Genomic DNA, 12,497 nt, shown 5'->3' with positions numbered 1-12,497 from the left:
GAGATGAGCTCCGTGTCCTCCACAGCCATCTCAGATGCTTCCACCACACTCTCCTCCATCACTGGAGCCACCTCCACTAGTCCCACCTCAACAGGGCAGACCTCCATGAGTGCCACAACCACCCCAGTAGATGCCTCCACAGGCTTCTCATCCACTGGAGCCATCTCTTCTGCTGTCACCTCCATCGATGTGACCTCGATGAGTGCCACAACCACCTCAGAAGACACCTCCACGAGCTTCCCCACCTCTGGAGCCACCTCAAATGCTGCTGCCACCAATGAGGTGACCTCAACCAACTCTCCAACCTCAACAGCAGAGCCTCCAACCTCCTTCTCCTCCACTGGAGCCACCTCCTCTGCTGTCACCTTCACTGAGGGGACCTCAATGTCTTCCACAGCCACCTCAATGGACACCTCCACACTCTCCTCCACCTCTGGAGCCATCTCCAGTCCTGTCACCTCCAATGAGGTGACCTCCTCCAACACTCCAACCGCTTCAGCACAGCCTCCAACCTCCTTCTCCACCTCTGGAGCCACCTCCACTGGTGTTGCCTCCAGTGAGTTCACCTCCATTACTGCTCCAAGCACCTCTGTAGATGCCTCCACAATGTTCTGGAGCCCTGGAGCCACTTCCACTGCTCCCACCTCTACTGAAGTGCCCTCCACAACAGTCCCTGTCACCTCGGCAGAAACCTCCATCCTCCTCTCGAGCACTGGAGCCACCTCCACTGGTGTCACCTCAATTGAAGTGACCTCCACAGCAGCTCCAACCACCTCTATTGATGCCTCCACATCATTCTCAACCTCAGGAACCACCTCCTCTGCTGTCAGCTCTAATGAGATGACCTCCATGTCTTCCACAGCCACCTCAGATGGTTCCTCCACGCTTTCCTTCACCTCTGGAGCCACATCCTCTGCTGTCACCTCCACCGATGTGACCTCGATGACAGCCACCACCGCCTCTATTGGTGCTTCCTCGAGCTTCTCCATCTCTGGAGCCACTTCCACTGGCATCACCTCAACTGAAGTGACCTCCACAGCAGCTCCAACAACCTCTATTGATGCCTCCACATCATTCTCCACCACTGGAACCTCCTCCTCTGCTGTCACCTCTAATGAGATGACCTCCATGTCTTTCACAGCCACCTCTGTTGGTGCCTCCACGCTCTCGTCCACCTCTGGAGCCACCTCCTCTGCTGTCACCTCCAGTGAGGTGACCTCCACCACTGCCCCAACCACCCCTGCAGAGGCCTCTACCTCCATCTCCACCTCTGGAGCCATCTCCTCTGCTCCCTCCTTCACTGAGGGGATCTTCACCCCAGCCCCAACCACCTCAGAAGGTGCCTCCATGACATTCACCACCTCTGAAGCCATCTCCAGTCCCGCCACCTCCACTGATGTGACCTCCACGACAGCCCCAACCAGCTCAGAAGGTGCCTCCACCTTCTCCACCACCAAAGAAACCTCTTCCAGTGCTGGCACCTCAACTGACATGACCTCGGTGTCAGCCTCAGTGACAGCCACTGGAGCCACCTCCAGGGCTGCAACCTCCATAGAGGGGACCTCAATGTCTTCCACGGCCACCTCAGAAGGTTCCTCCGTGACCTTCTCCACCACTGCAGCCACCTCCTCTGCTGTCACGTCAAGTGAAGTGACCTCCATGACAGCCACAACCACCTCAGAAGACGCCTCCGTGACCTTCCCCACCACTGGGGCCACCTCAAATGCTGCTGCCACCAATGAGGTGACCTCAGCCAATGCTCCAACCTCAACAGCAGAGCCTCCAACCTCCTTCTCCACCATTGGAGCCACGTCCTCTGCTGCCACCTTCACTGAGGGGACCCCAATGTCTTCCACAGCCACCTCAATGGACACCTCCACACTCTCCTCCAGCTCTGGAGCCACCTCCAGTGTTCCCACCTCAACAGGGGTGACCTCCATGAGTGCCACAACCACCTCTATGGTTGCTTCCTCAAGCTTCTCCACCACTGGTGTCACGTCCTCTGCTGTCACCTCTAATGAGATGACCTCCATGTCTTCCACAGCCATCTCAGGTGGTTCCTCCACGCTCTTCTCCACCTCTGGAACATCCTCTTCTGTTTCCACCTCCATCGATGTGACCTCCCTGAGTGCTGCAACCACCTCAGTAGACGCCTCTATAACCTTCTCCACCACTGGAACCTCCTCCATTGGTGTCACCTCAACTGAAGTGACCTCCATGACATCCACAGCCACGTCAGAAGGTGTCTCCATGACCTCCACCAACACAGGAGCCACCTCCTCTGCTGCCACCTCCAATGAGGTGACCTCAACCAATGCTCCAACCACCTCAGCAGGTTCCTTCACAACCTTCTCCACTGATGTTTCCACCTCCTCTGCTCCCACCACCACAGAGGTGACCTCCATGAGTGCCACAACCACCTCTATTGATGCCTCCACATCATTTTCCACCATTGGAACCTCCTCCTCTGCTGTGAGCTCTAATGAGATGACCTCCATGTCCTCCACAGCCACCTCAGATGGCTCCTCCACACTCTTCTCCATCAGTGGGAGCACCTCCACTGGTGTCACCTCAAATGAGGTGACCTCCATGACAGCTACAACTGCATCAGAAGGTGCCTCCACGACACTCTCCACCTCTGGAACCTCTTCCACTGTTTCCACCTCAATTGACAGGACCTCCATGAGTGCCACAACCACCCCAGTAGATGTCTCCACGTCATTCTCCACCATTGGAACCACCTCCTCAGCTGTGACTTCTAACGAGATGACCTCCATGTCTTCCACAGCCACCTCAATGGACACCTCCACACTCTCCTCCACCTCTGGAGCCACCTCCAGTATTCCCACCTCAACAGGGGTGACCTCCCTGAGTGCCACAACCACCTCCCTTGATGCCTCCACAGGCGTCTCCACCATTGGAGCCACCTCCTCTGCTGTCACCTCCAATGAGGGGACCTCAACCAGCCCTATAAGCACCTTTATTGAGGCGTTGACGACATTCTTCACCTCAGGAGCCACCTCCACTGATTCCATCTCAACTGATGTGACCTCCCTGACAGCCACAACTACCTCAGAAGACACCTCCTCGAGCTTCCCCACCACTGGAGCCACCTCAAATGCTGCTGCCACCAAAGAGGTGACCTCAGCCAACGCTCCAACCACCTCAGCAGGTTCCTTCACAACCTTCTCCACTGATGTTTCCACCTCCTCTGCTCCCACCACCACAGAGGAGACCTCCATGAGTGCACCAACAACCTCTATTGATGCCTCCACGACCTTGTCGTCCAGTGGGACCACCTCCAGTGCTGCAACCTCCATAGAGGGGACCTCTATGAGTGCCACAGCCACCTCAGATAGTTCCTCCATGACCTTCTCTGTCACTGGAGCCACCTCCACTGCTGTCACCTCAACTGAAGTGACCTCCACAGCAGCTCCAACAACCTCTATTGATGCCTTCACATCATTCTCCTCTACTGGAGGCACCTCCTCTGCTCCCAGCTCTACTGAGACGACCTCCACCAATGCTCCAACCACCTCAGAAAGTACCTCCATGACATTCACCAGCTCGGAATCCATCTCCAGTCCTGTCATCTTCACTGAGGTGACCTCCATGACAGCAATAACCATATCACAAGGTGCCTCCACGAGGTTCCCCACCACTGGAGCCACCTCAAGTGCTGCTGCCACCAATGAGGTGACCTCAACCAACGCTCCAACCTCAACAGCAGAGCCTCCAACCTCCTTCTCCACCTCTGCTCCCACCTTCTCTGAGGGGACCTCAATCTCTTCCACAGCCACCTCAATGGACATGTCCACAATCTCCTCCACGTCTGGAGCCATCTCCAGTCCTGTCATCTCCAATGAGGTGACCTCCTCCAACACTCCAACCACTTCAGCACAGCCTCCAACCTCCTTCTCCACCTCTGGAGCCACCTCCTCTGCTCCCACCTTCACTGAGGTGACCTCCATGTCTTCCATAGCCACCTCAGATGGTTCCACCATGCTCTCCTCCATCACTGGAGCCACCTCAGCTGCTGCCACCTCCACGTTGGGGACCTCCATGAGTGCCCCAACCACCTCAGTAGATGCCTCTGTGACCTTGTCCACCACTGGAACCTCCTCTACTGGTGTCACCTCAGGTGAGGTGACCTCCATGACATCCACATCCACGTCAGAAGGTGCCTCCATGACTTCCACCAGCACTGGAGCCACCTCCAGTGCTGTCACCACCAATGAGGTGACCTCGGTGACAGCCACAACCACCTCTCTTGATGCCTCCGCATCTGCTGGAGCCACCTCAAATGCTGTCACCTCCAATGAGGTGACCTCAACCAATGCTCCATCCACCTCTGCAAGTTCCTTCACAACCTTCTCCACTGGAGCCACCTCCACTGGTGTTACCTTCACTGAGGGGACCCCAAGGTCTTCCACAGCCACCTCAATGGACACCTCCACACTCTCCTTCATCACTGCAGCCACCTCCACTGGTCCCACCTCAGTTGAGGTGAGCTCCATGAGTGCCACAACCACCTCTATTGATGCTTCCTCAAGCTTCTCCACCCCTGGAGCCACCTCCTCTGCTGCCACCTCCAATGAGGTGACCTCCATGACAGCTACAACTGTATCAGAAGGTGCCTCCACAACATTCTCCACCTCTGGAGCCACCCCCTCTATTCCCACCTTCACTGAGGTAGTATCCATGTCTTCCACAGCCACCTCAGATGGTTCCACCACACTCTCCTCCATCACTGGGGCCACTTCCAGTGGTGTCACCTCAACTGAGGTGACCTCCATGACAGCTACAACCGTATCAGAAGGTGCCTCCACAACACTTTCGAGCTCTGGAGCCACCTCCAGTCCTGTCATCTCCAATGAGGTGACCTCAACCAACGCTCCAACCACCTCAGCAGGTTCCTTCACAACCTTCTCCACTGATGTTTTCACCTCTTCTGCTCCCACCACCACAGAGGTGACCTCCATGAGTGCACCAGCAACCTCTATTGATACCATCATAAGCTTGTCCAGCAGTGGGACCACGTCGAGTGCTGCAACCTCCATAGAGAGGACCTCCATGAGTGCCACAACCACCTCAGAAGACACCTCCACGAGCTTCCCCAGCACTGGAACCACCTCAAATGCTGCTACCACCAATGAGGTGACCTCCTCCAATGCTCCAACCACCTCAGTAGAGCCTAAAACCTTCTTCTCCACCTCTGGAACCTCCTCCAGTGTTTCTACCTCAACTGACAGGATCTCCATGAGTGCCACAACCACCTCCATTGGTGCCACCACGAGCTTGTCTACCACTGGAGCCACCTCCTCTGCTGCCACCTCCAATGAGATGACCTCCACCAGTGCCCCAACCACCCCAGCAGAGGCCTCTACCTCTATCTCCACCTCTGGAACCTCCTCCTCTGCTCCCACCTTCACTGAGGTGACCTCTACGTCTTCCACAGCTATGCCAGAAGGTTCCTCCACACCCTTCTCCATCACTTGGGCCACTTCCAGTGGTGCCACCTCAACTGAGGTGACCTCCATGAGTGTCCCAACCAACTCTATTGAAGCTTCGTCTAGCTTGTCCACCAGTGGTGTCAGCTCCTCTGCTCCCACCACCATTGAGTTGACCTCTATGACTGCTTCAACTACCTCCACTGATGCCTCCAGCACATTCTCCATCACTGGAGCCGCCTCCACTGGTGTCATCTCAACTGAAGTGACCTCCACAGGGGCTCCAACATCCTCCGTTGATGCCTCCACATCATTGTCCTCCATTGGAACCTCCTCCTCTGCTGTCACCTCTAATGAGATGACCTTCATGTCTTCCACAGCCACCTCAGATGGTTCCTCCACACTCTCCTTCACCACTGGATCCTCTTCAACTGCTGTCACCTCCATAGGGGTGACCTCCATGAGTGCCCCAACCACCTCAACAGAGTCTTTGACTTCCTTCTCCACCTCTGGAGCCACCTCCCCTGCTTCCACCTCCACTGATGTGATCTCCACGACAGCCCCAACCAGCTCAGAAGGTGTCTCCACCTTGTCCACCACCAAAGAAACCCCTTCGAGTGCTGTCACCTCAACTGACGTGACCTCAGTGACAGTCACAACCACCTCTCTTGATGCCTCCACATCATTCTCAACCATTGGAGCCACCTCCTCTGCTGTCACCTCCATCGATGTGACCTCCATGAGTGCCCCAACCACCTCAGTAGATGCCTCTATGACCTTGTCCACCACTGGAACCAGCTCCACTGGAGTCACAGCAGCTGAGGTGATCTCCATGACATCCACAACCATGTCAGAAGGTGCCTCCATGGCTTCCACCAGCATTGGAGCCACCTCCAGTGCTGTCACCACCAATGAGGTCACCTCATTGACAGCCACAACCACCTCTCTTGATGCCTCCACAATGTTCTTGACCACTGGAGACACCTCGTCTGTTCTCACCTCCAATGAGGTGACCTCCACCAGTGCTTCAACCACCTCTACTGATGCCTCCACAACTTTCTTGATCTCAGGAACCACCTCAACTGCTGCCACCTCCAATGAGGTGACCTCCATGACAGCTACAACTGTATCAGAAGGGGCCTCCACTTCCTTCTCCACCACTGGAGCTGCTTCAACTGTTGCCACCTCCATCGATGTGACCTCAGTGACAGCCCCAACCAGCTCAGAAGGTGCCTCCACCTTCTCCACCACCAAAGAAACCTCTTCCAGTGCTGTCACCTCGATTGATGTGACCTCGGTGACATCCTCGGTGACAGGTACTGGAGCCACCTCCAGCGCTGCAACGTCCATCGAGGGAACCTCCACGACAGCCCCTACAACCTCTGTTGATGCCTCCACTCTCTCCTCGACCACTGGAGCCACCTCCTCTGCTCCCACCTCCATCGATGTGACCTCCATGAGTGTCCCAACCACCTCTATGGATGCTTCCTCGAGCATCTCCAGCACTGGTGTCACCTCCTCTGCTGCCACCTCCACAGTGGTGACCTCCAACAGTGCTTCAACCACCTCTATTGATGCCTCCACATCATTCTCCACCATTGGAACCACCTCCTCTGCTCCCACCTTCACTGAGGAGTCCTCCATGTCTTCCACAGCCACCTCACATGGTTCCTCCATGCTCTCCTCGATCACTGGAGCCACCTCTTCTGCTGTCACCTTCATCGATGTGACCTCCACGACAGCCCCATCCACCTCAGAACACATTTCCACGAGCTTCCCCACCACTGGAGCCACCTCAAATGCTGCTGCCATCAATGAGGTGACCTCCAGCAATGCTCCAACCTCAACAGCAGAGCCTCCAACCTCCTTCTCCACCTCTGGAACCTCCTCCAGTGTTTCCACCTCAACTGAGGTGACCTCCATGAGTGCCACAACCACCTCAGTAGACGCCTCCACAGGCTTTTCTATCATTGGAGTCACCTCCTCTGCTGTGACCTCCAATGAGGTGACCTCCACCAGTGCTTCAACCACCTCTATTGATGCCTCCACGAGCTCCTTCACCTCTGGAGCCACCTCCACTGCTGCCACCTTCACTGCGGGGACCCCAATGTCTTCCACAGCCACCTCAATGGACACCTCCACACTCTCCTATACCAGTGGAGCCACCTCCTCTGCTGTCACCTCCATCGATGTGACCTCCGTAACAGCCCCAACCACCTCAGTAGATGCCTCCACAATGTTCTCAACCTCAGGAACCACCTCCTCTGCTGCCACCTCCAATGCGGTGACGTCCTTGACAGCTACTACCACATCAGAAGGTGCCTCCACAACACTCTCCACCTCTGGAGCCATCTCCAGTCCTGTCACCTCCAATGAGATGATACCAACCAACGCTCCAAGCTCAACAGCAGAGCCTCCAACCTCCTTCTCCACCTCTGGAGCCACCTCCTCTGCTGCCACCTTCACTGAGGGGACCCCAATGTCCTCCACAGCCACCTCAATGGACACCTCCACACTCTCCTCCATCACTGCGGTCACCTCCACTGTTCCCACCTCCACAGGGGTGACCTCCATGAGTGCCACAACCACCTCAGATGTTTCCTCTATGACATACTTTACCTCTGGAGCCACCTCCAGTCCTGTCACCTCCAACGAGGTGACCTCCACCAATGCTGCAACCACCTCAGCAGGTTCCTTCACAACCTTATCCACTGATGTTTCCACCTCCTCTGCTGCCACCTCCAATGAGGTGACTTCCACCAACGCTCCAACCTCAACAGCGGAGCCTCCAACTTCCTTCTCCACTTCTGGAACCTCCTCCACTACTTCCATCTCAACTGACAGGACCTTCATGAGTGTCACAACCACCCCAGTAGATGCCTCCACAATATTCTTGACCTCAGGAACCACTTCCTCTGCAGCCACCTCCAATGAAGTGAGCTCCGTGACAGCTACAACCGTATCAGAAGGTGCCTCCACGACACTCTCCACGTCTGGAGCCACCTCCAGTCCTGTCACCTCCAATGAGGTGACCTCAACCACCGCTCCAACCACCTCAGCAGGTTCCTTCACAACTTTCTCCACTGATGTTTCCACCTCCTCTGCTCCCACCACCCCAGAGGTGACCTCCATGCATGCACCAACAACCTCTAGTGATGCCTCCATGACCTTCTCCACCACAGGAGCCACCTCCAGTGCTGCAGCCTCCATAGAAGGGACCTCCACAACAGCCCCTACAACCTCTAGTGATGCCTCCACTCTCTCCTTGACCATTGGAGTCAGCTCAACTGCTGTCACTTCCACTGAGGTGACCTCCACGACAGCCCCAACCAGCTCAGAAGGTGCCTTCACCTTCTCTACCACCAAAGAAACCTCTTCCAGTGCTGCCACCTCAACTGACGTGACCTCGGTGACAGCCACAACCACCTCTCTTGATGCCTCCACAGGCTTCTCAACCACTGGAGCCACCTCCTCTGCTGTCATCTCCAATGAGGTGACCCCCAACAGTGCTTCAACCACCTCTAGTGATGCCTCCACGACCTTCTCCACCAGCGAAGCCACATCCGCTGGTGTCACCTTCAGTGAGGGGACTCCAGTGTCTCCAACAGCCACCTCAATGGACACCTCCACACTCTCCTCCACCTCTGGAGCCACCTCCACTGTTCCCACCTCAACAGGGTTGAGCTCCATGAGTGCCACAACCACCTCAGTCGATGCTTCCTCCAGGTTCTCCACTTCTGGAGCCACCTCCTCTGCTCCCTCCTTCACTGAGGGGATCTTCACCCCAGCCCCAACCACCTCCTCTGGAGCCTCCTCAACTGAAGTGACCTCCATGAGTGTCCCGAGCTCCTCAAGAGAGTCTTCAACTTCCTTCTCCACCTTTGGAGCCACCTCCTCTTCTGCCACCTCCACAGGGGTGACCTCAGTGACAGCTGCAACCTCCTCTGTTGGTACCTCCATGCTCTCCTGCACCTCTGGGGCCACCTCCAGTCCTGTCACCTCCAATGAGGTGACCTCAACCAACGTTCCAACCACCTCAGAAGGTTCCTTCACAACCTTCTCCACTGATGTTTCCACCTCCTCTGCTCCCACCACCATAGAGGTGACCTCCATGAGTGCACCAACAACCTCTGTTGATGCCTCCATGACCTTGTCGTCCAGTGGGACCACCTCCAGTGCTGCAACCTCCATAGAGAGGACCTCCGTGAGTGCCACAACTACTTCAGATGGTTTCTCCACGAGCTTCTCCATCACTGGAGCCACCTCCAGTGGTGTCACGTCAACTGAAGTGACCTCCATGACATCCACAACCACATCAGAAGGTGCCTCCGCCACCTCCACCAGCACTGGAGCCACCTCCAGTGCTGTCACCACCAATGAGGTGACCTCAGTGACAGCCACAAGCACGTCTCTTGCTGCCTCCACAATGCTCTTGACCACTGGTTCCACCTCCTCTGCTCCCACCTTCACTGAGGAGAACTCCATGTCTTCCACAGTCACCTCTGGTCTTTCCTCCACACTCTCCTTCACCACTGGAGCTGCTTCATCTGCTGCCACCTCCATAGGGGTGACCTCCATGAGTGTCCCAACCACCTCGGTTGATGTCTCCACCATGTTCTTGACCTCAGGAACCACGTCCTCTGGTGTCACCTCCAATGAGGTGACCTTCATGACCACTACAACCATATCAGAAGGTGCCTCCGCTTCCTTCTCCACCTCTGGAGCCACCTCCTCTGCTCCCACCTTCACTGAGGGGACCCCAGTGTCTTCCACAGCCACCTCAGATGGTTCTTCCATGCTCTCATCAACCACTGGAGCCACTTCCTCTGCTGCCACCTCCATTGAGGTGACCTCAACCAATGCTCCAACCACCTCTGTTGATGCCTCCACAATATTCTTCAACTCTGGAGCCACCTCTTCTGCTGTCTCCTCAACTGATTTGACCTCAGTTACAGCCCCAACAACATCAGTAGATGCCTCCAGCACCTTTTCCTCCACCGGAGCCACCTCCACTGGTGTCACGTCAACTGAACTGACCTCCACAGCAGCTCCAACAACCTCTATTGATGCCTCCATGACATTCTCCACCACTGGTGTCACCTCCTCTTCTGCCACCTCTGATGAGATGACCTCCACCAGTGCCCCAACCACCCCTGCAGATGCCTCTACCTCCATCTCCACCTCTGGAGCCACCTCCTCTGCTCCCTCCTTCACTGAGGGGATCTTCACCCCAGCCCCAACCACCTCCTCTGGAGCCTCCTCAACTGAAGTGACCTCCATGAGTGTCCCGAGCTCCTCAACAGAGTCTTCGACTTCCTTCTCCACCTTTGGAGCCATCTCCTCTGCTGTCACCTCCAAAGAGATGACCTCAACCAACTCTCCAACCACCTCAGCAGGTTCCTTCACAACCTTCTCCACTGATGTTTCAACCTCCTCTGCTCCCACCACCATAGAGGTGACCTCCATGAGTGCACCAGCAACCTCTATTGATGCCTCCACAACCTCCACCACTGGAGCCACCTCCACTGGGGAGACCTCCACAACAGCCCCTACAACATCTCTTGATGCCTCCACTCTCTCCTTGACCATTGGAGTCAGCTCAACTTCTGTCACCTCCACTGAGGTGACCTCCACGACAGCCCCAACCAGCTCAGAAGGTGCCTCCACCTTCTCCACCTCCAAAGAAACCTCTTCCAGTGCTGTCACCTCAACTGAAGTGACCTCTGTGACAGCCACAAGCACCTCTCTTGATGCCTCCACTATGCTCTTGACCTCTGGAGCCACGTCCTCTGCTGTCATCTCCAATGAGGTGACCTTGGACAGTGCTTCAACCACCTCTAGTGATGCCTCCACGACCTTCTCCACCAGAGAAGCCACATCCACTGGTGTCAGCTTCAGTGAGGGGACCCCAGTGTCTTCCACAGCCACCTCAATGGACACCTCCACAATCTCCTCCACCTCTGGAGCCACCTCCTCTTCTGAAACCTCCATCGATGTGACCTCCATGACAGCCCCAACCACCTCAGTAGATGCCTCCACAATGTTCTCGACCTCAGGAACCACCTCCTCTGCTGTCACCTCTACAGAGGTGACCTCTATGACAGCTACAACTGTATCAGAAGGTGCCTCCACTTCCTTCTCCACCTCTGGAGCCACCTCGTCTGCTCCCACGTTCACTGAGGTGACCTCTACCAACGCTCCAACCACCTCAGAAGGTGCCTCCATGACATTCACCACCACAAAAGCCACCTCCAGTCCTATCACCTTCACTGAGGTGACCTCCACGACTTCCATGACCACCTTGGATGGTTCATCTGCGCTCTTCTCCACCTCTGGAATGTCCTCCCCTGTTTCCACCTCCACTGATGTGACCTCCATGACTGCTCCAACATTCTCAGTAGGTGCCTCCAGCACCTTCTCCACCACTGGAGCCACCTCCTCTGCTGTCACCTCCATCGATGGGACCTCCATGACAGCCCCAACCAGCTCAGAAGGTGCCTCCACGAGCTTCCCCACCACTGGAGCCACCTCAAATGCTGCTTCCACCAATGAGGTGACCTCAACCAGCGCTCCAACCTCAACAGCAGAGCCTCCAACCTCCTTCTCCTCCACTGGAGCCACCTCCACTGGTGTCAGCTCCACATTGGGGACCTCTATGAGTGCCCCAACCACCTCAGTAGATGCCTCCAGCACCTTCTCCACCTCTAGAGGCACCTCCACTGGTGTCACCTCAACTGATGTGACCTCCACCAGTGCCCCAACCATCTCTACTGATGCCTCCACGTCATTCTTGACCTCAGAAACTACCTCCTCTGCTGTCACCTCTAATGCGATAGCATCCATGTCTTCCACAGCCAGCTCAGATGGTTCCTCCACACTCTCCTCCATCACTTGGGCCACCTCCGCTGGTGTCACTTCAACTGAGGTGACCTCCATGACAGCTACAACCACCTCAGAAGGTGCCTCCACGACCCTCTCCACCTCTGGAGCCACCTTCAATCCTGTCACCTCCACTGAGGTGACCTCAACCAACGCTCCAACCACCTC

General features: G+C 56.0%; 1 protein-coding gene across 1 annotated transcript in view; it reads left to right on the top strand.

Annotated features, from left to right (window-relative positions):
* Positions 1–10,909, top strand: part of LOC115603049 (mucin-19-like) — a 29,470-nt gene extending 18,561 nt beyond the window's left edge. Inside the window, exons 2-3 of the mRNA XM_030474580.1 lie at positions 26–10,842; positions 10,904–10,909. Of these exons, the coding sequence (XP_030330440.1) occupies positions 26–10,842; positions 10,904–10,909 (10,823 nt within the window). The remainder of the gene's footprint in view (positions 1–25; positions 10,843–10,903) is intronic.
* Positions 10,910–12,497: the final 1,588 nt, after the last annotated feature.

The sequence above is a fragment of the Strigops habroptila genome, unplaced genomic scaffold, assembly GCF_004027225.2.
Source record: "Strigops habroptila isolate Jane unplaced genomic scaffold, bStrHab1.2.pri NW_022045604.1_ctg1, whole genome shotgun sequence".
Classification (NCBI taxonomy): domain Eukaryota; kingdom Metazoa; phylum Chordata; class Aves; order Psittaciformes; family Psittacidae; genus Strigops; species Strigops habroptila.
This window is presented reverse-complemented; position numbering and strand designations above follow the sequence as displayed.